The 26,100-nt window shown below is 37.9% G+C and overlaps 2 protein-coding genes across 2 annotated transcripts in view; one reads left to right on the top strand and one right to left on the bottom strand.

Moving 5' to 3' along the window:
* The first annotated feature begins 1,994 nt into the window (after positions 1–1,994).
* On the top strand, positions 1,995–7,746 carry LOC134675004 (ubiquitin-like domain-containing CTD phosphatase 1). The gene is made up of 5 exons (XM_063533150.1): positions 1,995–2,234; positions 3,455–3,636; positions 4,789–4,924; positions 5,548–5,759; positions 6,852–7,746. The coding sequence occupies exons 1-5, from the start codon at positions 2,063–2,065 to the stop codon at positions 7,170–7,172; spliced, it is 1,023 nt and encodes a 340-aa protein (XP_063389220.1). The 5' UTR covers positions 1,995–2,062; the 3' UTR covers positions 7,173–7,746.
* A 12,262-nt stretch (positions 7,747–20,008) lies between these two features.
* Positions 20,009–26,100, bottom strand: part of LOC134675250 (uncharacterized protein PF3D7_1120600-like) — a 37,951-nt gene continuing 31,859 nt past the window's right edge. Inside the window, exons 13-14 of the mRNA XM_063533468.1 lie at positions 24,556–24,666; positions 20,009–23,630 (exon numbers count right to left, since the gene is read on the bottom strand). Of these exons, the coding sequence (XP_063389538.1) occupies positions 23,328–23,630; positions 24,556–24,666 (414 nt within the window). The 3' untranslated portion in view covers positions 20,009–23,327. The remainder of the gene's footprint in view (positions 23,631–24,555; positions 24,667–26,100) is intronic.

Raw genomic sequence — 26,100 nt, 5'->3', positions numbered from 1 at the left:
TTCTCTCTCCTCGCTCTTTTAAAAATGCCGTTTGTCAAAAAAGGACAACCATACTGTTGACAAGATTGACTTCAAATCAAAGTGTTGCCTTTTTTGGTAGAACCAGGTTGTGTATGTGTGCGTAAAAGCGTATATGTGTGCTCTTTTAGGGATGTGAAAAGTCGATTTTAATCATTTTATATATCGATAAACGCTACACAGCGGAACGAAATAGCGATTAACCCCGGCTACTCACGTAACGATAAATCGTTGCGATAAAACTGTGCAGTCCGACTGTGCAGATAAATCGAACCGTGTGTATGACAAATCGTTACGATAATCGACATACACACGGTTCTATTTATCTGCACAGTCGGACTGCACAGTTTTATCGCAACGATTTATCGTTACGTGAGTAGCCGGGGTAATTGAAGCTTCAATATCATGGTTAAACACATAGAGGTACCTTAATATAGAGAAGACATGGGGGAGGGGCCAAATTTAATGACCGAACGAGAAACACTTATAGAACTTTCAGTAGGAGTAGCAGAGAAAGCGGTACTATTGCTTGTCCTTGTCACAGTCTCATTTTTTGTTTGTTCCCCACCTTTTTGTTAGTATGGGCTATGGTGGGCAACAAATAACCCGACCGAATTACGTAGATTGTTTTTGATATATTGTCAGGAATGTTAAAAATGTATTTTAATTAAATATCTGAACTTTCCCTTGGTTCCCTGCTGGGGCGTGACGATAAAATTGTGATCTGATAACCACAATAAAGAATAAAAGCGTTTTTGTTCATTTTAGGTATCTTAAACCTTTGAAGTAAAATTAAAATTGCAAAAATGTCGATAGTTTATCGATATGACTTTATCGACATGGCTACAGCAAGGTGGGCCACATTGTTAATCGTACACTAAACAAAAGTGGCAACAGTGACAGCTCGCTGAGGCGTCGTCTAAGTATATTATTATATCTATGGCCTCTACACTTGCGTTCGCGGTGTACTCCGAGTTGTGCCTCGATTCGAGCACGAGTGAGGAGCGAGCTTACTCTCTCTTGCAAATGCTGCTAATTCGTACGATAGAGAGACAAATAGATGACAAAATTAATCACAGTTTCGGTTATGCATATTGCATAACATGCAAAACGAATGTGTTAAATGATATATAGATGGTCAAGCAAATCTTGTCAGTAGAAAAAGGCGCGAAATTCAAATTTTCTATGAGACGATATCCCTTCGCGCCTACATTTTTCAAATTTGCCGCCGTTTTCTACTGACAAGATCAGCTTGACCAAGTTTAGTTTGCAAATTCCCATGACAAAATCAAAATCTATTTTTTGTGCAAATTCTATAATAAACTAATGAAATATTATTTAAAGTTGGTCAAGCAGATCTTGTCAGTAGAAAAAGGCGGCAAAATTGAAAAATATGGGCGTAGAGGGATATCGTCTTATGGAAAATTTGAATTTTGCGCCTTTTTCTACTGACAAGATTTGCTTGACCATCTACCGGGTGTGGCCTGTAACAAGAGCAAATAAATAAAACATAAATTGTATTCCTCAAACGGTGACACTTTGGTTCAACAACTTTGAAAAATTATGAAGTATTTTGACGCTCTATTTTTCATACAAAATAAATATTTTCTTCAATGGACGCCATTGCGACGCCATATCATCGTGATTGACGTTGCTTGTCACGCCTTAAACATAACAAAATTCGCAATACATTGCGTCTTAGAATAAACTTTAAGGTGTATTAAAAATCAAACCCAAAGGTTTTTTTAAAAGTCGCTGAACAAATGTTGGTCAGTATGAGGAGTATAGCCTACAGTATAATTTTTTGCTCATATTAAAGGCCACACCCGGTATATATACCTTTTTAATGATTCGCGCATTTATACATCTGTACTGTGCCTAAAAAGGTTCTACTGAAACGTCACCGTTTTCTCTTCTTGAAGTACATCACTATTACCGTCATAAAATTATAAAATCAATGCGAAGAGCACTGCACTAGCTTCAAAGTTGTTTTGTTTATGTGTCATATTTGCCGTTATTTTTCTGTATTTAGCTCCATGAAAAAATGTGTGATTTCAACGATAGCCCTTTAAAATTAACAGTAAAGTGGAATGGCAAGGAGTTTGATATCCCGGAGTTCTCTCCGTCAGATTCCGTAGCGATGTTGAAGATCGCAATTGAAAATGCCACAGGCGTCCGTCCGGACCGACAAAAATTACTCAATGTCAAGTTCCAGGGTAATTACGTGTTTTTAGAATGTAATTTGTTATTGAAAACCTGGCTGAAATGTTAATTCATTGATATAGAAGTTAATTCGTGTTATTTTTGAGAGGAGAGAGGTTGGTTTTACATAACACGATGTTGCTTTGTGATCGGCTTTCTAAATCGTTTGTGAGTTCCCAGAATCGTGCGAGTTTACAATATAATTATATACACACATCGCAATATGATACTCCGTAAGTTTATGTGTATGGTACCGACATTTCAGCCGGTTTTTTCATTACACATTACACTGGTTTATGATTATTTTAACTAATTAGAAAGTTGTTTGCTGACAAATGCTTATTTACATGAAACCTGAACAACTATACCTCTTAACTCGTTGTGCTGCTTGGCAAAGGCCTGCTTTAGCTCTTACCTCTACACCGGGTATAGTGCAATACCGCATATCTAACAAAGTCAATAGAATTCTAAATTCAAACGAAGTAACAAAGAAATTGGACCTTACTGCATTTGTTAGTTAGTCTGTGCGAAAACAGAAGAGTTGTGGAATGTATTAGGCCCCAAACATTCCATGACTCTTCTCTTTCCGAACAGACTACACAGTATTGCACTATCCCCATCAACTATAGTTCGTTTTTTTTAGCATTAGAAAGAACTTCAAAGAAGGTAAGCGATCTTGACATGTCTTTTAATTGAAAAACGCTTTTTAAAAATCAATAAGTACTACTTATGAAATCAGAAGAATATAAATGATCGTATTAGATTCATATTTGTTACATATTTGCCGTAACTTATTTTTAAAATGTGTTTTTCAATTAAAAGACACGTCAAGATTGTTTACCTAAATTCTAATGCTAAAAAAAACGAGGTATAGTCCTCTCATCTTGTTAAAAAGTCTTCTCTGGTGGTACTTCTATCTATCTATTAAGCCATATTATTCTGAGTTAGAGTATATCTCCTGCCGCGGGCCACTTTTCTCCAGTTCGGGTCCGCTGTGAGTTTGTTTTCATCCTCCCATCATGTTCAAGGTATCCTCTGGCTCTTCCTCTGGTTCATGTGCATCTTCTTCAGTACCAATCCATTACGATCTAGCTCCATTTTTCTTGCCTGTCTCAACATGCTTGCTCTTCCTCTGGTTCATGTGCAACCTCTTCAGTACCAATCCGTTACGATCTAGCTCCATTTTTCCTGCCTGTCTCAACATGCTTGGTACAATTTATTTAAAAAATTACAGGCAAAGTGGCAACAGACAACTACACTCTGGCCGAGTTGAACCTCAAGCCGAACCTCAAGATCATGATGATGGGTTCGCTGGAGGAGGCGATCCAGGGGGCGCAGACCAAGCCCGAGGGGGGGGACGAGGTGGTTAACGATTTGGATATTGAGGAGGAAGAGGTTGATGTGGAGAATCAAGAGGTATAGTAATAATAATAAAATAATTTAGCATATACAACGTGTCCCTGCTACGATTAGGCCAGATATGACCAGCTAGGTGGCGCAAGCGGCCTATTGCTATAGTTCGTTTTTTTAGCATTAGAAATAAGGTAAACAATCTTGATGTGTCTTTTAATAGAAAAACACATTTTAAATATAAGTTACGGCAAATATGTAACAATTATGAATCTAATACGATCATTTATATTCTTTTGCTTTCATAAGTAATAGTTTTTGATTTTTAAAAAGCGTTTTTCCATTAAAAGATATGTCAAGATCGCTTACCTTCTTGCAAGTTCTTTCTAATGCTAAAAAAACGAACTATAGCAACCAAAATTGGTGTGGGACGGATGTACTTGTAGCTACTTGTTGCGACGCGACGAAATCGCAGAGTGAGCCACGCCTGAGGGCCTACCGCGAACCACGTTCGACGTGTTGCCTCTCTGTCGCACTTGTAAATTCGTACATAAGTGTGACAGGGAGGCAACACGTCGAACGTGGTTCGCGGTAGGCTCTCTGCTGCTGGGCACCGGCCTCCTCTCATGTATGAGAGGGTTTGACCTATCGTCCCCATGCTGGCCCAATGCAGGTTGGGGACTTCACAGACACCTTTTGAATTTCTTCACAGTTTCTTCACAAGCTTGCAAGCACTTGTATGCAGGTTTCTTCACAATATTTTCCTTTACCGAAAAGCTAGTGGTAAATATTAAAAGATATCTATAAATAGGCATGTAATGAAATGTAACTCCATACAAAAGCTTGCACAACTGTGCAAGATTTTCGGCAGACTTAAACTGGTTTATTAAATGCTCTAAGCCCTCAAAATGGTTATTCCATGCCAAAAATAACGCATTTGACCATTTTAATGCATATGCCTTTTATTCATTATGCAAATGTAAGTGTACTTATCATTATTAACAAATAAACTTGCAATGAAATTGTGATTTACATCATTTTGTTGTGGAAAGAAAATGTGACGTCCGTCGTCGTACGTCGCATAGCGCCGCAATAATATCGGAGCGGCGTTAATAATAGCGTAAGCGCCAACCGCCATAAGGTACCTTTTGCCGTGTCACAAATATTTTTTTATATTTTTTTTTCTAAGTAACTGAAATTCGTCATTAAACCTTTCAGATATACCTGGCAAAAATAAACAAGCGTGTGAGAGACTACAAGATTAATATACTCAATGAGCCTCGGCCTGACAAGAAGCTCCTGGTACTAGACATAGACTACACACTGTTCGATCATAGATCCGTGGCAGAAACAGGTATACATGCTTGTCATATCTTCTGTTTGTTACCATACTGTTTATTGTAAATATCAAGTCTCACTGCTGAGCAAACAAAAATTGCATATCATATAAGCTTATATCGTTGACTGTATTGAATTTTTACGTATGTTTAGTCCTTAAGATGTTTGTAACAAAACAAAAATCAAGACTTGAGATTTTTTATCCACCTAAGCCGATTTTGGTCTCTGTCATCAGATCTGCTTGATGTCATCAATTTAGCATAATTACAAATTTCATATGTAAGTTCTTGGAAATTATAAGAAAGTTTCACAGGAAACTTTCAATTTGGAAATGGAATAATTCGGCTCCTATTAGAAATATATCCGTAATTTTTTAAGTGGAAATTTCACAAGTTTAAAAAATTATCGTGTGCAGTTGTATGTTAACTTAACCTTGTCAGAATGCACGAAGTTTTAGTCAGTTGCCGTCTAGCGGTTTTCCTATTCAATTTTCAGGTCCCAAGTCCTGAGTTCCTTTAAAAAGAACAAATTAAAATCGAATTCTAAACTATAACGGAATAAAAGAAGGCTCCAAATTCAAAACTACAATAATGACTCTGGGTTTCAGGAGGCTAAACTACCATTCTACTCTCTTTCCAGGTTACGAACTAATGCGTCCATTCCTCCACGAATTCCTGACCTCCGCGTACGAAGACTACGACATAGTGATCTGGTCGGCGACCGGCATGAAATGGATCGAAGAGAAGATGCGACTACTGGGCGTCTCGACGCATCAAGACTATAAGATCATGTTCTACCTGGACTACTTGGCTATGATCACGGTGCATACGGCCAAGTATGGTACTATCGATGTAAGTTGATATATAAAATTACATGTATAGCCTATAGGTTTAAGGGGCCCACAGATTACCAGTTTGCAGGACGATATCAGCCTGTCAGTTGTTCGGAGACGTCACTTTTTGCGATTAACTGACAGGCTGATATCGTCCGGCGAACTAGTAATCTGTGGGTCCCTTTACTGTTAACCATTGTCATGAAAATCCATATGACTTTATGAGAAATAGGACCCAGACTTTAATGATTGCATTAGAAATGGCATCTCAATGCCATCTAGTAGGGGCAGGCGAGGCTCACTCCGCGATTTCGTCGCTTTGCTACAGCTAGCTAAAAGTCCATCCGTTCGACCCCAATTTTGGGGTTTGCCATAAGCCGCGCGTGGCGCTGTCGCCACCTAGCGGCCATATCTGTGCTGATCGTGACAGACGCGTTTTGTTAGAGAGTGAGTCTTCTGTACCTAGTACTATTATTTATTCTGTGGTAGGGGCTCTAAAAGAGTTAAAAGGTAGCCGATAAACGTAGTGCGCGGTGGTTTTCTAAAAGAAAGCATTCTAATTTTAGGAACCATACATGTCTAGTTTTAATTGCCATATCAAATAATAGTTCTTGTCATAGTTGTCATGGCTATATCAACACGATCAGACTTCATTTGGAGTCGATTTTCGCATCATACACATAAGTCAATCGAAGCCAGTCCAATCCGTAACCACCTCAGTTGTATCCGTATGGATGGCCTATAAGTACTATGATATTATATGAAGTAGCTTTAACCTCTTGTCTGTGTTTGATCAGTAGACCGATATAGCTAAAAATCAAAATATCTCATAGCATTCACAATATTTCTTTGTTATTATAGAATAGTATTTAGGTAAACATAATGATTGATCACATTAGTAAATTAATTGTAAAAATATACAGAAACAACTGTGATACCGATATTTAATACGGTTAATATGTATGAAAAAAATACCGGTTTTTGTATGAATAATATAATTAATATTGCGTAGTATTTTGATGGTTTGCGTGTACTCTAATACTTGGGAGATCAAGGGTTTTAAAAACATTAACACTAGTTATTTAATATTAAAATTTCCATCTCTTTCCAGGTAAAACCACTAGGCGTAATATGGGGCAAATACCCCCAATACAGCTCAAAAAACACCATAATGTTCGACGACATCCGAAGAAACTTCATCATGAATCCGAAGAGCGGTCTCAAAATCCGACCGTTCAGACAAGCGCACCTCAACAGAGACAAGGACCGAGAGCTGTTACACCTGTCCACATATCTCCGGGACATTGCCCAGTACTGTGATGACTTCGATACGTTGAACCATAAGAAATGGGAGAAATACAAGCCGGATAAGAAGCATCATGCTAGTAAGAGGAAAGCGGAAGATAGTGCGCCGGGGACGCCTAAGGAATGACGGTAGGCGTGCGTTTATGTTTTAAAGTATGATTTAATGTAGGCTTGTGCCTGCTCGGTCGCTACAGAGAGCGCTCCACTCTCGGTCAATCGGTCAAACGAACTAGTTCGGTCTTTTAGTTCCTTTAGTTCAGTTCGGTCTTTGAGAGCTGGGAATGTATGAATATATTTTTCCTTAGTTATTTTTCAAAATTTTTGGCAACTGAATTACGATTCCAGTTGTACGGTATTATGACGGTTAAACATTAAAAAGCTAGACACAATAAAATAAAATAAAAAATATAGAAAAAATGTTTTTTTTTTTCATACTTTTCAGGTTTAGGACTGTTTGTCACTCTTATCTCGTTCGCACTCGTGCCAACGTCATTGTGAACCATTGCGAGTCTATTTTCTGTTTCACTCATGTCAAGCGCTCATCAATCCTACTGAACTAAAGGACCTAAAAGACCGATTAAGAGCGTGCAAAAAGATTTAGTTCCTTTCGGTCCTTGACGGGATTTCATTCTTAACAGTTCTTAGTTCATGACCGACACAAGCCTAATTTAATGGGATGTTACAAAAATAGTATGTCTGTCAAAAATTCATTGATTGTATTAAGCCCCCTCCAGACTATGCGCGTGAATCGCGGGCGAAGCCGCGAACGCGAGTGTGGAGTCGATTTCGCTGTCTGCGAAAATCGACTCCACACTCGCGTTCGCGGCTTCGCCCGCGATTCACGCGCATAGTCTGGAGGGGGCTTTAGATGTATAAAGGCTTACCCCTTAAGGCCGAGCTACACCGGCTTGCGTGTGCGTGACGTGCGCGTGTGCGTGCGCTAAAATGTTGGAGCCACACACGCACACGTCACGCAAGCGGTGTGCCATCTCTCATAAGGATCTGTATACTACAACTCCGCACGCGGACGTGCACGTCACGCACACGCAGCCGGTGTGCACAGGCCTTTAAACTCCGCGGGATAGAAAGTGACGGAGACGGTTTTATCACGCTATCACGTACACAAAAACGACCATCATATCCGTACTGAATTAGCTATGAATCGTTTGACTTTATCTGTCATTTTGACTTATGTATTTGTAAGAAAGGGATAAAACATAACTAAATCAGGCCCGTAAAGTTTTATGTATAAGGGGGTAAGACTTTATGGCTCCTCTACACGATGGGCCAGCGCCGGCCACTCCAAGGGACGCAGCCACGCGGTAGAATGAGACAGCAATATCACTTGCTTCCTCTAACGCATAAATGCGTCCCTTGAAGGGCCGGCGTTGGCCCATCGTGTAGAGGAGCACATCTCACATAATCAATGAATCATCAGTGCTAAAAATATTGTTTTTGTAAACGTCCATTATTATAGTTCACGCACCATAAAGGATGATTCACGTCAGACCGGGCCGTGTCCGGGTCAGAGCTTCCGGAGCATTCTTTTCTATGGAAAGCATCACGTGATCGCCTGTCATGTCATAGAAAAGTGAGCGCTGGAAGCTCCGCCCCGGACACGGCCCGGTCTAACGTGAGCCATCCTTAATTGATTTGGTTTATAAAACTATAGATGTACGGAAAATTAAAACCGATGTTTAGATTATTTAGTCACAAGCTAGAACTCTCTAATATACAGTGAGAATCACAAACATGTGTACATTTGTATCGTTCCGCTTAAACCTCGTAAGGCCCAATGTGCCCTCTAGCGGCCCACCATACAAGGAAAATTGGCAATCCAATTTGAATCAACGGTATTAGAAAATAGAGTTGAATTTGTTTTGTCTTAAAATCGAACGAAACGAAATGAAAGAAACTCTATTCCATTTCATTAAGATTTAAATTTCATTGGAGGTAATTTGTACTACTATTAGGACATTGAACCGTAAGAGGTTAAATTGTACACTCCGTTTAAATCTATTTCGAACCTTTAAAAAATTTCGTATTCTTTTGTTTCATTCTTTTCTAAAACAAACGAAAGCCACCCTAATGTAATACACAATAAGGGTCAAATTAAAAATAGACAAACTTTGTATGGTGGGTTGGGAGATTAAGGGACTTATCACCTTTCTCTAACGGCGCAAAGCATTTTCATTCCTATGTCATTCGCAATAAGGTTGCAAATGTATACATGTTTATGGCCTTGACTGAACGTGAAGTACGGACGCTGAGCACGAAGAATTTCGTATCCCCATTTTCGTATTTCTATCGCACGCGCGTAATTATATTGCTGTCCCGCTCATGATGCCGGCGGTCAATGCCACTGTGCGAGAGGGATGTAAAAGCGGGGCAATGTACGGAATTCTTCCTTCCTTACTTTATACTAAAACACTCATGTTAATTAACTTTAAGTATTTGACTGCCGTCATTTTTATGCTGAACGTATAAAAAGCACCTTTCTAGCGTAAATAAGTAATTTAATTAAACTTATTTTTTATGTATCACAAATTCATTTTCATTCTTGTTCAATTTGATTTCGTTCAAAAATAGTTGTTTTAAATTGATAAAAAAAAACAATTTTTTAAATATTATTTAACGCAATATGATGCAATTGATATTCTAAAACAAATGTAAGTAAATATAGTTTAGATCTGGATTGTACAATTTAATTGATTCTATTACGTCAGCGGTCGGCAACCTTTTAGCAGCCAAGGGCCACTTAATAGTTAGCGAAGATGACGCGGGCCGCACTTTGGTAATATTTATGACTTTATCAGACATTGTCGTGGGTCAATATTACATACAAAATAGCCAGGGAGGCTCGCGGGCCGCAAGTGAGAGGTTCGCGGGCCGCATGCAGCCCGCGGGCCGCTCGTTGCCGACCGCTGCATTACGTAATGAAAGCTACCCATATTCGTACTCCCTTATTCATAAACGTATTCCAACGTATTGGTATGATGGAAAGGGACAAACGATTATTATCGGCTTGTCAACTTTAGTAAACGTTTATGAATAAGGGGGTTATAGTTCATCTGTTCCATTGGTACAGTAGCCGTCATGGCTCCTCTACACGATGGGCCAACGCCGGCCACTCCAAGGGACGCATTTATGCGTTAGAGGGAGCAAGTGATATTGCTATCTCATTCTACCGCATGGCTGCGTCTATTGGAGTGGCCGGCGTTGGCCCATCGTGTAGAGGAGCCATCAGATATATCGAGGCGGCCAAAGTACTCACAAGTATCTCAACACGTATCTTGTCAAGGCGTTAGAGTGCGTGTTCAGATATTTTTGATCACCTCGGTCGCTCCCATATATCTGATGGCGACTGTACTTTAAAATAATGTAAACAGACCGAACCACGTGACGCATTCCGCCAATGAGATAAAACTATTTGTATCTGTGGAATGTTATCATTGGCATTGGCTTAGCTACCAGGTAGGGTAATTCGCCAGTAACTGGCCACCTGTTAGTAACTGGCCACCCTAAACTAAAAATGAATTCTATTCACCTATAAACAGAAATCATTTTAGTTTAAGATGGCTAGTTATTGAAGGGTGGCCATGCAGTTTATTTTATTTATTTATTTTAAACTTTATTGCACAATATAACAAATAAAGTACAAATGGCGGACTTAATGCCAAAGGCATTCTCTACCAGTCAACCACCAGGCTAAACAGAAACAGTAGTAGGTGCAGGCATTAAACAAAAAAAAACGCAGAATAGGTAACTTAAGACAAAAAAATAGCGATATATAATACATACTAACGAAAATAAACTTTTAACGAAAATAAGTTTATGAAACCTTATACTAAAATGAATTCTGTATAAAGGTGAATAGAAGGTTTAGGGTGGCCAGTTATTGGCCGGTGGCCAGTTACTGGCGAATTACCCTACTTACGGTCATAATGGAATAGAGTATCAGTTATGATTATGGTATTTGTGACGTTCCACGCGTAAAGGTACCTTATGGCGGTTGCCGCTTACGCTATTATTAACGTAGCTCCAATATTATTGCGGCGCTATGCGACGTAAGCGCCAGCCGCCATAAGGTACCTTTTGCCGTGGAACGTCACATTTTTCATTACACAAAGGGTTAAAATTAAGTTGTACATACTCAAGGCCTTAACTATATAGAAAAAAGTAAATAACAAAAGGCGTTTTTAGATTACGATTAATGCTCCTTAATTGATTCTATGTATGTAACTTATTTTATGCATTTAATGCGAGTTTTATTAGTATTACCAAAGAGAATTTAAATGGATATGTATTGTCAAACTAAATTTTGTAGTGACAGTAAATTTACTGTCATCTTTCGACAGATGATTAAAACTTTTTGAACGCCGTTTAACTTTTCATTATTCTTCCACTGATACCTGTGTTAAATATCAAACAGTGTCGCCATCTATGTATGTCGGCCAAAGTTATGGCGCCATACCTTTGGCCTATTCTCATGTAGATGGCGACACTTTTTGATATTTGACAAGTTTAACACATATTTGTGAAAGAATAGGGATCAAAGTCACACGGCGTTCTAAAAGTTTTAATCATCTGTCGAAAGATGGCAGTAAATTTACTGTGACTACAAAATTTACTACGACAATAACTCTCTATACACTCTATTCTCTTTGGTCTTTCGAACAAGTGCCCGTGTACATAATTATTCGTAATAAATAATAAATTAAAAGTGCTCTATATCTAGTTGGTAGGCATCTAAAGAGTCACTTGTATTTATAAAATAAATGATTTAAATCTTTAACGATTGTTTTATTTGTTAAATAAAAAAAATAACCTTTTAACCGCCGTAGACTGATATGTATATAAGACAAACAAAATCGGGCTCATTTCGTCTCGGTCTGATAAAGAAGACAAAATTAGCGTAACTTTGTACCGCCGGCGACACGAGCACGCTCGATGAAAAAGTCTATGGTGGTTAAAAGGTTAAAAGTAATGTTTCCCACTAAATGGAACTTTAGAAATGTAAGCTTCTACTCGCGACTTTGTGTAGAATAATTATTTATATATACAAGGGAGAATTTCATAACCATGACTATCCTGTGGCCTTTCTATAAGGACTCAATATTCATCCTAAATTTCAACTAAGTCTGTTTGGCAGTTTAGGTGCGAAGACATACACAGACAGTCACTTTCGAGTAGGAGTTTAAAACATATAGAGAGGTAACAGAAAAACAGTGACTCGCATTTATAATATTAACAGGGATTTATAATATATTAAAACATATCATACAAACATGTACGCAAAAAACTAAAATTAGGCACTCTGCACACGCTTGAGCTGTTTGAAAACAAGCAATGTCATTACAACTACAGTTACAACATTTACAACAGTGAGTGTCACAACATTTGTTAAGTACATCACTGTTTTGCACCATAACACCGCGTCCCGGCTGCTTAGTCACAACACTACTGTCGCCAAACTCATCACATTTTGCTGTGACGTCATTATTTTCGGTCATCGCTATTAAAGTTCGCTCTTCAGGCTGTTTTTTGACACCACTTTCGACATCATTTTCTAAATCTTCGCGCAAATCACAGTTAGTAATGAGATCATTATTTTCTTTTTTTTCTACTAAACTCCGCTCCGGCTGTTGAGTCACATCACTATTAGTGCCGCCATCTTTAAATTTACCCACACAATTTGATATGATGTCATTATTACTTTCTTTCATCGCGGGCACACTGTCCACTGGCTGATTTAATCTATCAGTACTTAGTAGTTCTAATTCTTCTGTAATAACACTATCTGCATACGAACAGCTTTCCTCAGGATTTGGCACAGCATTATCGCTTTTGTTTGTAAAGTGTTTTATGACATCATCTTTATTGTTTTGCACTGAATACAATCCGCATTCATCTTTTGTTTCACTAAATCCACACCCCGTCGAGTTAACCTTTGAAACCGTATCACTTTCGCGTTCACTCAATTCCATTCTGATTGCGAACTCTTTAATATTTTCCGAATAAGAGCGGTACATGAAACGATTCACCGAATCAAGCAAATTTAGATCTTATGTAAATGTTATGAAACTTTATAATTGTATATCAACACGAGCACAGCTCGGTTATTGTCGCTTGTTCAAAGGAATTGTACGTCCTTGGTTATGTATTTCCCGTTATTCGGCGCGGAACCAAGGTAGCTAGCGCTACCGACCATCTCGCCGGGCGTATGACCTCACACTTGGCAATTAGATTCAATGGAACATTAGTAAGATAGGTATGCCATGTTTTCAATCCAATGTTCTGCCTTTTGATTGATATAAAATGAATTGCATCGAAGTGACCAGAGTTCATCGCATAAGAATAAAATATACATTAAGTACCAACTTTTCTTTATCCGTTCATTTCATAAGATAAGTACTTAACATTAACTATAGTTCGTTTTTTTAGCATTAGAAAGAACTTGAAAGAAGGTAAGCGATCTTGGCATGTTTTTTAATTGAAAAACGCTTTTTTAAAATCAATAACTATTATTACTTATGAAAGCAGAAGAATATAAATGATCGTATTAGATTCATATTTGTTACATATTTGCCGTAACTTATTTTAAAAATGTGTTTTTCAATTAAAAGACACATCAAGATTGTTTACCTATATTCTAATGCTAAAAAAAACGAAGTATAGACAACAACACTTTAATAGCGTTGCCACCATATATTAAGATAATCTATGCCTCCCAAACTATCTTCCTCGGTGCAAGGAAAACTTGCAGCTTGCAGACACTTTCGAGTTTGTTTTGTTTTCACTAATACTTAAAACGTCGCCTTCGCCGATTGGTTATATTTAACGTCAGTCAGTCTCGGTTTTGGCGGGTAGATTGGATTCCATGATTCGAAATGTGACACTTGTTTTTTTTTATTGTAGTCGGGCACTGAGTAGGAAATGTTTTAGCATTACGATAAAATATGAGTCCTAGAACTGCAGTTATAAGTTAGGAAATGCATAGGTACCTACATATTATGTGGGTCGATCAACTTTTTCATGTCATGGAGAAAGATTTTTTTCTAAAAAATAAATCTTTTAATTATGATTATTTTTCAGACATTTAGCGTACAAGAACATTTAAAGTTTTGTATGCGATTACGGGCCGCGCACAAATTTTATTATTTTGACAACTTTTGGTGTTATATATGTTGTGCTGTCTCAAAACGTGTCCCCTGGGTTACCCGGGATTTATTAAATAAAACTTCATTTAATCGAAATACATATTCGTCTATTATATAAAGGAGCATAAACTATTTGCTTCTTTTAACTTAAAATTAAAGAGACCCTTTTTGGTTTTCCTTAAAATCAACTAATAGTGTCTCCTGAGTCACTTATGTCGTAAAATGTACGAAAAGTTTTAATATTACTCAAATACCGCAACCATGCATATTCTACCTATCGGAATAATATGTTAATGTTACGAAATAATCAAAAAATTATAATTAAAAACATTTATGAATCACTCTCCTCCAGAAAAATGCAAAACATGCCTAAAAATTTTTGGGACATCGTAGTTTTCCCAGAGACAAATTTAGTTATCCAAGAGACATTTTTGGTTCCTCCAGAGACAAATTTAGTGACTCAAGAGACATTCTGTCATTCTGTTTTCACATTTTAACTCATCAGTAAGTCTAATCAGTCTAAAAACACTCAGAAATGAAAACAATTAAACAAAAATCAAAGTAAATGATTCTCAGCAATCAGTACAATCAACATCAAAAATATAGTGACAGCCAAAGTGGCTAAAGAAAAGCTCGCCTCATCCAAATTTCAAATACACAGTTTTCAAAAGGAATACACAATAACATAAAGGCTCAAAAATCATCATCATCTCCTCCTAGCCGTTTTCGGCTACAGCGACTGCTATGCTACAGCTGAGAGCGTCGCTGGTGTGCTCTCAGGTGACTAACGTAGCCAATCTTTGCAGCAAATGTGCGGCCACATTCGCTGCAGGTCAGCACCCCTCCGATATAATTGTACGTGATGGCCACAGGTAGTCTGGCCTTTAGCTCGTCACGCTTAACGTCGAGCTCTGTGCGTCGCCTGGCTTCAAATTCACGCACCTGCGTCTGCACAAAGTTTTTAGACCACTTCCGCTCATAAGCAAAGAGACATCATCATCATCATAATCATCTCAGCCATAAGACGTCCACTGCTGAACATAGGCCTCCCCCTTGGACCTCCATACGTGCCGGTTGGAAGCGACCCGCATCCAGCGTCTTCCGGTGACCTTAACAAGGTCGTCTGTCCGTCTTGTGGGTGGACGTCCTACGCTGCGCTTGCTAGTCCGTGGTCTCCACTCGAGAAGTTTTCGACCCCATCGGCCATCTTCTCTGCGTGTAATGTGGCCTGCCCATTGCCACTTCAGCTTGCTAATCCGGTGGGCTATGTCGGTGACTTTAGTTCGTCTACGGATCTCCTCATTTCTGATTCGATCACGTAGAGAAACTCCGAGCATAGCCCTCTCCATAGCTCGTTGAGCGACTTTGAGTTTTGAGATGAGGCCGATAGTGAAAGACCACGTTTCGGAGCCGTAAGTCATCACTGGTAACACACATTGATTAAAAACTTTTGTCTTGAGATACTGAGTTATGTCGGACGAAAAGACATTACGTAGTTTCCCGAACGCTGCCCAACTGAGTTGGATTCGGCGGTTGACCTCTTTCTCGAAATTGGACCTACCCAATTGGACTACTTGTCCTAGGTAGATGTACGAGTCAACAACTTCGAGTACCGAGTTCCCAACAGAGACTGGGATGGGCACAACATTGGCATTTGACATAAGTTTCGTCTTGTCCATGTTCATTTTCAAGCCCACCCGTTGTTAAACTCGGTTGAGGTCATCGAGCATCATGCTGAGTTCCTCCATCGACTTTGCCATGACTACGATATCGTCGGCAAACCGAAGGTGAGTGATGTATTCGCCGTTGATGTTGATGCCAAGTCCTTCCCATTCCAGGAGCTTGAAGGCGTCTTCCATTACGGCAGTAAACAGTTTCGGAGAGATAACGTCTCCCTGCTTTACGCCTCTTCGCAATGGAATCGCCCTCGTGCTCTGCTCCTGTACTCTGACCATGGTGGCGTTACTATACAAACACTTCAACACTTCGATGTACCGATAGTCAATATGGCATCGCTGAAGAGACTCAAGCACCGCCCATGTTTGCACCGAATCGAAGGCTTTCTCATAGTCCACAAACGCTAAGCATAATGGCAAGTTATACTCTTCGGTCTTCTGTATAACTTGCCGCAGCGTATGGATGTGGTCTATGGTCAGGCGTTATGCCCTCGGACAAGACGGAATTAAAGAGCTTCTGGAGGACTTTAAGTACCGGTGTTCCACCCGCTCTCAGAAGCTCTGAAGTGATTCCGTCTTTGCCCGGCGCCTTGTTGTTCTTAAGCTGCTTCAGGGCCATCCTAATCTCGTACAGACTGATGTCCGAGATATCTTCGGTATAATGTCGGGACAGCTTGGCTCTTGGATCTCCTACCAAGCTGTCATCGGGCTTTGCGATCGAAGTGTATAACTGTCTATAGAACCTCTCGATCTCGCCTAAAACCTCCGCTCTGCTCGACGTTATGCTGCCATCTTCCCGTTTCAGCTTTGTCAGCTGGCTTTACCCAATAGACTTGTCCTTTGCGAACACTTTGGAGCCTTGGTTTCGCTCAATAGTCTCTTCATAGTCAGTGTCTCAAAGAGACATAGTAATAATTTATTACTAATTTCTGTTAAAAAGTTAATATATCCATGAAAAGAAGCAAATTTATCAAAACGTATTGATAAAGTCTCCTGAGTCACCATCACAGTCTCTTGGGTCACCAGAAAAGTGACCCGGGGGAACGGTGACCCAGAAGACATTTAAAGTCAAATCAATAATTTTAGTTATCATCCACAAAAATATGTATGTCAAAAAAGTATATTGTTAGACCATATTAGAGCTAAGAAGGATCTATAAAGCTACAAATTAATATAAAAAGACAAAACTACTTACGAAATATCACAGTAAGTCAGCGGACCGACAATTAATACACCTTGTCACACTTCGAACCACAGACGAAATGGCCGGCGAATAAGAAAATAACCGTAATGGTGGATATTGTCACGTGATACTTAGATCGGCTGCCTATTGGCTGGGCGAAACAGTGTCATAACTTTGAGCCTTCGTTGCCATTGTAATGTGTGGTAAGTTAGGGGACTTAAAAATTAATCATTGTTTCGGGACGCAAAAAGAACTTTTTTTTAAAATAAATCAACGACTTCTAGCGAAATTTTAGCATCGAATTTGTAAATTAGATGTCAATACCTTTTTAATTAAGCGTTAGTAGTGAATATGGTGGAGTACATTTTTTACACTGTTAAGTAAAAACCGAAGCCGACATGCGATTGGGACATGCTTTTTTTGTATGGGAGTCTAAAATTATCTCCTGGGTCACCAAAAAAAAACTATATTGAAAAATAATTCTTTCAGTTTTTAAGTTCTAGTTTGAATGATTATTTGGTTAATTTACTATAATATACCAGATAAATTGAAAAACTTACGATTTGTAAGATTTGAATTTTTATATCGTTGGGACACGCTATGACATAAAAAAGTTGATCGACCCATGTACTACATAAGACTTGAGAGGATTCATTGTTAAACAAGTTCAGTGAGTCCAATTTGAGTCATAATTATTTATTTGTTTTGGAATGCGCCTAATTAAAATTGATCTTATCATTGCTTTAATCCTTTGGTATTTCAATAGTTTAATTAAGTTTTTATATTTACTTACAGTCTCCTGCAATAATATGTTACTATTCGAAGGCCGCAAAAATATGTGACACGCTCTTATGGCTCTACAAATAAGATCGTGTCAGATATTTTTGCGGCCATTGAAGAGTAACATATTATTGCAGGTGACTGTACAAATAGCTTTATCTGCTTCCCGAATTAGTAATTTGTATATTTGTTCTTGATAAGTGAAAGCCATAATAAATCTCTACCATGACACTACAGACGGATGCTTCATCAGACGATTAATTAATCGATAATTTGGCTGATTCATATGATAAACAGCTAAAGCGCCATTCGACTTTTTTTAAACGGTAACTTCGTGATATAGCGATAAAGGGCTATTTTTAACCCCCGACTCAAAAGAAGGGTGTTGTGCCGCTAAGTGTGTGTCTGTTTTAAATGGCACCGTAGCTCTTAACCGACTGAAGCGATTCGGATGCGATTTAATGCTTTGTTAAGGCTGCGTTTCGACCAGAGATATGCGAGAATGCGTAGTGGATATGTTTATTAAGAACGAATGGACTCACTGCACGTTGATGAAGGAAAACTACAAATGAAGTGATAACCTCGCACATATCTGGTCGAAGCGCAGCCTAAGTTGTCGGCAGCGTCACCAACTAGATATACTCATGGCTAAGTGAGTTCTAGCAAGGTTATATTATAAGCTCCAGGGGGCAATTTCGACTGCAAATAATGCAAAGATATTTCGATTCGTTGAAATTACCCGCGCAGTCGAAATCGCTCCCTGCACCTTATTACATAATTTCTATATTAGTAGCTGTCTAAAAACAAAGTCGAATACCGCTTCTGATATCTAATCGTTTAAAAACCTAGTAAAAACACAAGCAGTGCCACAATAGAAGTAAGTCCATTTTGTTCATTGTTTTTCTAACAAAAAATAAAATAAATGAACGTAAATGCCATTCAGTCATTTTCGTTTGAAGACAAGCCACCATCCTACGAAGAAGTAATAAGGGAACAACCAACGCTTCGCAGTGAAATATTACCAACTACGTTATATAATGAAAATATAGCATGTGAAAATGTACCTCGAGAGGAACAGAGGAAGAAAGATAATGGTTGCTGCTCATATCTAGAAACGACATATGAAGATGATCCGTTGTGTTGGTTTTTAGCTGGTAGATGTTTTTTAGACTGCTGTCTGTCTTGTTGTAATAGTTTAGACAAATGTATTGAGTCATTTTACGATGGGTGCGGGAATTGCTGTAGTAAAATATTTTGTGGATGTTGTGACAGTGAAAGTGGGGCGAATCAGAACGGGGACAGTGGGGTGATTCCAAACACTGGGGTGACTTCGAACACTAGAACAGCTGTGGACAATGTGGTACTCGACGACGTTGGCGTTAATCTGGATGTGGTCGTCATTGAAATAGACGGGGGAAGTATTAGTGTTCCTTCTCTCAGTGATATTGGCTCCATTGGCAGTATAAGCATTGCGGGCTGTGGGTGTTTTGATTAAGTAAATAAATAATAAACTGAATTATGGACTACCTAATCATTGACTAGCACGTTAACCTTTTCGACGCCGTGTCAGAGGGTCTACCGCGAAACACGTTCGACGTGTTGCCTCCCTGTCACACTTACGTACGATTTTACAAGTGGAACAGAGAGGCAACACTTCGATCGTGCTTTGCGGTAGGCCCTCAGACACAAAAGCAGTCACTCGGACGCCACGTCACCCGAGTGTAATACTGAAATTAAACTTAATGCATATGCACATAATCTGTCTTTGGCGTTGGACCTGCGGTGCGGATATATATCGGTCATTGGCGTCCAAAAGGTTAACCATAACATAACAGCCGGCGGTATTCGCTTCGGACGGTGCCAACCCTATCGGTAGCCAGGTCCATACCACGCTTTTCGAAAGAGCTGGATCCAATCAGCAACGTTTAGGTACGTTCGATATACCTAAACAGGGGTTTTGTTATACAGTGAACCTTCTGTACATTGTATTATTATTTATTCTGTGCTAATATTAAACATGCGGCTGGATGCGGGTCGCTTCCAACCGGTACGAATGAAGGTCCAAGGGGGAGGCCTATGTTCAGCAGTGGACTTCTTATGGCGTAGATGATGATGATGAATACTAAACAAGTTTTTGACCCTAATTTCAATAACAAGACTGGTGATTGAATTGTTTAACTTTATTTGATAAAATGTACATACTAAATCTAATCTATAGTTCTTCGGATATGCTAAAAGGCAGTTTATTATATAATGCGTTCTTTAACTAAATCCACACTTATTCGAATATATTTTTCATTAAAATCATCCATAATTCAAATTTCTTAGTATCTTGTACACTGTGAGAGATCGATGTAATAGTGACCAATATATCTTTTTTTTTTTGTATTATGATTATGACACTTAGGTATTGTTCTGACGGACAAACATACAACAAATAACTTAGTGGAAGCATTATTGGCCGATACACTAAATGGCTATTCATATTTTGTGGACTAAAGGTAAATCCAATGTTTGTAAATAAATACAAATCGTCGGGTGACAAGCAAAAGTCACTAAGTACTATCAAAAAATTAAAGTAACAATGCACTTTATTACACTTGTAACACGGTTTATTGTCCATTAATTTCAATCGTGTTAGTTAGTGACTTTTGCTTGTCACCCGACGAAATCATTCTTGCTAGCGAATCTAAATTTTCCAATTAATCCAATCAGTCCATCTATTGTATTGAATACCTACACATTAATTCACAAAACCTCAGTAAAAATATGTTTTGTCTCGTTCTAACAAAAACATGTATCATAACGACAAAAAAATATTTAGATTTGACTTGTAAGAATAAGTATGGGTAGTCAAAAGATCTCTAAAAAGGTAACAAAACTCTATTTTTTTTTCCGTTTTAGTCTATTACTTTATTTTTCACTAGCAATTTAACTCAAAAGAGAAATGACTACAACTCCTATCGTTCGTTTTTTTTGCCTTAGAAAGAACTTGGAAGAAGGTAAGCGATTTTAGCATGTCTTTTAATTGAAAAACGCTTATTAAAAATCACTAACTATCATTTATGAAAGCAGAAGAATATAAATGATCGTATTAGATTCATAATTGTTACATATTTGCCGTAACTTATTTTTAAAATGTGTTTTTCAATTAAAAGACACATCAAGATTGCTTACCTTATTTCTAATGCTAAAAAAACGAACTATAGGTACTGAGATGAATTTATGGCCTAACTAAAGTTATACAAAATAAAAATTAGAATAAGTGTGATTTAAAGTGAATAAAGAAGCTTCACAGCATTCACTCAAAACAATAGTAACAAAAAAAAACATTTTTATTCTTTACATGTGTCAAACATAATTGTAACTATATACAAAATCCATAGAATTATTTACAAAATTAAACTCAAAAAAGTAACTTGATACATTCTCAATAATATAAAAGTTGTCGACAAATTTTTGTTGGAAATTGAATCTTAGTGTGACAGCAATAAGATTCATTTTAAACGTCTTTATATTATTAATAAGTATGTTAAAGGAGTCTAGTATAAGAAATGAATAGTTTAAAGCCCTAGTTATATTCTTATAATGATTACAATCAACCTTCTTTGATCATTTGAGGTGAACGTAGTTTACAAAATTTAATTTTTCGATTTTTTGTTGTAGTCGCATAGAAGTTGACATAATAAAGTATTATTTTGTTAAGTTCACCTCATAATATGTACTTTCCATCTTATTTCTGGTTTTATATTGCATTTGGAGCCCATATATATTTATTAAGCTCATACTCATTTCTTTAGGTATTTAATCCTTGTTTTTATATAAGGGTGGTATTCCACCTATCCAATTTCTTTGTCCAATGTGTTGCGTCTCACATTTTGCTTTAATGAGAGAGTGAGACACACTGACATTGGACAGGTAGAATACCACCCTAAGGCCAATATGAGTGTATAAATAAGAAGGTTGTAAGCGATACTCAACTCAAATGGCGCTACAAGAACAACGCAAACATACATCAGTCGGCGCTTTGTATATAACCTCTAGCCGCCAATACCTCAAACCTTGCCAAGCAAAATGAAATTTTATTGTGTCAACACAAAGTTCAAATTAGAATGGAACAGGAGACCTTTTTATAGGTCTCCGGGCGGGTAGAGGTTATAATTATATTACAAGTATTACAACAGCTGTCTTCAGCAGTTTGCAAATTATAATAATCATTAAGCAAAGTCTACTAATAACATAAAATCTGTCAAAAGAATGTCGAATGCTCCCTGTAGTGAACATACTTTTGGCAGTATTGTAACAACATGATTTCATACGATTTTCATTTCTTTTCATAGTCTATCTTTGATTTTTGTCAAATTTTCATAGCCTAATAAACACAAACTTATTTCTCTCCGAACATACCATTTTATAATGGGAAACACGAGAAAATACTACACGCTTTTGACTATCCAAAGTCGTGTCAGATATTTATGCGACTCTTCATAAAGAATCAAACTCTTTTTTAGGCCGCACCAATTAAAAGGTTTTCCAAAAAAAATCAAAATATATTCCAATTAATCCAGCTTTGATGATTCATTTGAAGACATATCAAAATCACATTTCCCGAAAGCTATCTAATTTCAACGCTAAATCGGAATGCTAAAGTTGAAATTCTCTTCGCAAGTATGTGGTCGATAAAACTATGCCTAGGAAAGGGTTAACCCTCATCACTTTCAGGTAACTTAACTTCCTTCAGACTTATTAATAGTATATGCCTGCCTAGATTTGGGCTAAAGTGCATTCCACGGGCTGTCCCGTACAAACGCATTTTATTTCCTGTGTTGCGACTTTTTTGGCATTTAAAGCATGCGATTATTTTACTGTGCATATTTTTGACCGTTTGTCATAGAAAAGGAAACTCTTATACCTGCAAATCTTTAGAAAATTAGCGTTTGTACAAACGGTAGACAATTTCATGAAATGCTCCCTTTACGTATAACAAGATAACGATTTACATTTTAACCCGTTAACCCCCAAAGACGTCACCCGACGTGCATAGCTATAGTGTGTAGCTTTCAAATAGAGCTCGACGGCTAATCCTATTGGTCTACTCGTGCCACGTGCCACAACCACTTGCATAAAAAATACGTACTTCGGTTACCGAGTGCCGGCGAGTCGAACGCTACAGAACCAGTCTAAAATGTGTCATCGAGATGCGTAACAAAGGCGCGTTATCGGAGAGCTCACCTACACTGGTTTTTTGAGCGTTGGTCTAGCCCGCGCTCAGGTGCCAAATAGAATAATGAAGACCCCTTTTTTGCAGGTAAGTAGCACGTGCGGTTTTACTTACAATAGACAATAGGATTAGCCGTCGAGCCCTATTTGAAAGCTACACACTATACATCCTAGTATCAACCTTCGTGCATTCCCATAAGGTTCACAATGACGCGCCGCACACGATAGGCGAGACGTTAAGGGTTAAATCCATAAAAGGTCCATTAGACGGCATCACCTTCACTTTCCACCTTAGCTTTCTTCGCACCAAACTCGTCAGTAGAAAAGCTAACCCGTTTCCTTTTCAACGCCTTAGGATTCTTATCATCAACACTAAGTCTGCTGCCTTCAGAATCGCTGGACATTCCGTTGGTAGCGTTTTTAATTATAAGTAGGTCTTTCTCGATCTCAGTCAGTTCTCGCGGCTTGATGGGTTTTATTTTTATTTTAGTTATTTTTGGTTTCTCTTCGACCGGTTTTCGCTTCTTGTATGTGCGCTTGGGTAGTTTAGGTTTGTCTTCCTGTAACTGAGACATCGTTAAGTTATTACCTTATTACAGATGTAGTGCATAATTATTTTCCATCGTATTTTCATGAAAACTTACGAACGTATTTTGCTATTAGGGTTCCGTACCCAAAGGGTAAAACGGGACTCTATTACTAAGACTCTTCTGTCCGTCCGTCCGTCTGTCACCAGGCTGTATCTCACGAACCGTGATAGCTAGACAGTTGAAATTTTCACGGATGATGTATTTCTGTTGCCGCTATAACAACAAATACTAAAAACAGAATAAAATAAAGATTTAAGTGGGGCTCCCATACAACAAACGTGATTTTTGACCGAAGTTAAGCAACGTCGGGCGGGGTCAGTACTTCGATGGGTGACCGTTTTTTTTGCCTTTATTTGCATCATGGTACGGAACCCTTCATGCGCGAATCTGACTCGCACTTGCCCGATTTTTTCGTCATTCAGTCTTGGTACAAAAAGTACTGATATTAACTGAACTATACTCTGTATCTTTAAGTACCTACTTAAATAAAAGTAAACAAAATTAATTTGTAAATTTTTGGGTCGTTATAACATTTATTGATTAACCAACCAAATGCAAAACCACCTGGATCTGTCACTGAATGACCTGACTTTAACCTACATTATTTGATCATGTTATGTTTTCATCTACCCTCAAATGGCTTCTTAATTTTGTTTACTCTGTTTTAAATACCTAAAGATACACCCCCTTATTCATAAACGTTTACTAAAGTTAACAAGCCGATAATAATCGTTTGTCCCTTTCCGACGTATTGGTATGATGGAACGGGACAACCGATTATTATCGGCTTGTCAACTTTAGTAAACGTTTATGAATAAGGCGGACAGACTATAGCATGATAAATGTGAACGTTTCCGAGAAAATACGATGGAAATTTAATTCCAGAATATTTTCTTCTTACCTGTTTGGGTTTAGCACCAATGTAGCCAGAACACCGCTTGGCGCCGCACAGACATCGCTTCTTCTCTATACCGGCGCACTCCAAGTTATAGTTGAATGTCACTTCGCTATTCTGTAATCAATGTAAAATATGTTTCATGCGGTGAACGCATATATTTAGTATGGAAACCGCCTTTAGGAACATTACCGTTCAAATTCTCGGGCCAAATTAGCACACATACAAAACTACGCCTACATTTAAATAAGACGACGCGTTTACAGAGCCTGTAATCAAAGCTGGTAAACAAAATAATAGTCATCTTTTTTACACTAATGGTACATAGCTAAGTGTAGATGAAATGCATATAATGTCAATAACTACCAATCAGCGACATTAATCCGCTAATAACCTTCTTGCTGTACGTACTGGCCGCTGAGAGTTTGCGGTTCATATTTGATTAGAATATGACTTGGACAGGGATAGGTTTATGCCATACATTGAAGAACCAGTCAAATAATACACGTATAATAATTTAATGCAGATTAAAAGATAACTAGTTAAAATTTTGTTGTGAAATGACAGACTAACTCAACATAAGTAAATATATCATTGTTGTATAAATGTATTCCGCTATAGTAAGTATTTTGTATATTTTATTATCAATTTGTATGGCAGTGTGAAGTCACATTCAGGTATAGTCTGTCCGTTTTTCTAAGATCAAGTACGCCATTGTAAATGTATGGTAAACTTGATCTTAGAATTCGGACTGGATATACAGCCTGCAAAATTTACATGGGTCGACGACACGAATCGGGTCAAAAATATTTGAATAGGCGGAGTCACAATAAATCCCCACTTTCAGTTCCAATGGAAATATTTTATCCTCGTGCCGCCCAATGTGCAATACATTGTACAAAGTGACACTCAGCATAACTGCCCAGACTTTAGAAATTAAATTCAGAGCTAAACGCCCAGTGTGCAATGCGCTGTACATAAAAGTTTATCAGATGTCAGTTTTAAATATTCGCGCAAAATTGGAAATTACCTAGAGGTCGTGAATGGTCGGTTCAGTGGCGACCATTTTGACACCTAACTTTTGACAGTTATTCATAGACAGTGTTATACTTCCGCGATTATTCAAACTCGCGCGACACATGGGTATATAATATTGATTTATTAAAGGAATCATGGCTTTTTTCGTTTAAAGAGTGACATAAAAATGATCCTAAATGTTTGTTTTATTGAAATATCTTGTTATTTTTTTACAAAGGCACAAATAAATATTATTTTTTCTGAATCGTAAGATTATGTTCATCATATTGCACACTGGGCGCTACTGTTATAATAATAAATAATATAACCTACAACTGAAAGTTCCTTTTTGTTAGTTTATTTCTAGGTCTGCATGATGATTTACTTGTTGAATACGACCTGGAAGTCTTTTTGCCATCACATAATAAAATTCGTGATCCTGAATACCAAATTTCTGGTGATGAACCAAATATTTACGGTCTTAGTGAAAAATACAGTTTCGAAGAAAGTGATACTGAAATACAGCAAACATAC

The sequence above is a fragment of the Cydia fagiglandana genome, chromosome 21, assembly GCF_963556715.1.
Source record: "Cydia fagiglandana chromosome 21, ilCydFagi1.1, whole genome shotgun sequence".
NCBI classification, from domain to species: domain Eukaryota; kingdom Metazoa; phylum Arthropoda; class Insecta; order Lepidoptera; family Tortricidae; genus Cydia; species Cydia fagiglandana.
This window is presented reverse-complemented; position numbering and strand designations above follow the sequence as displayed.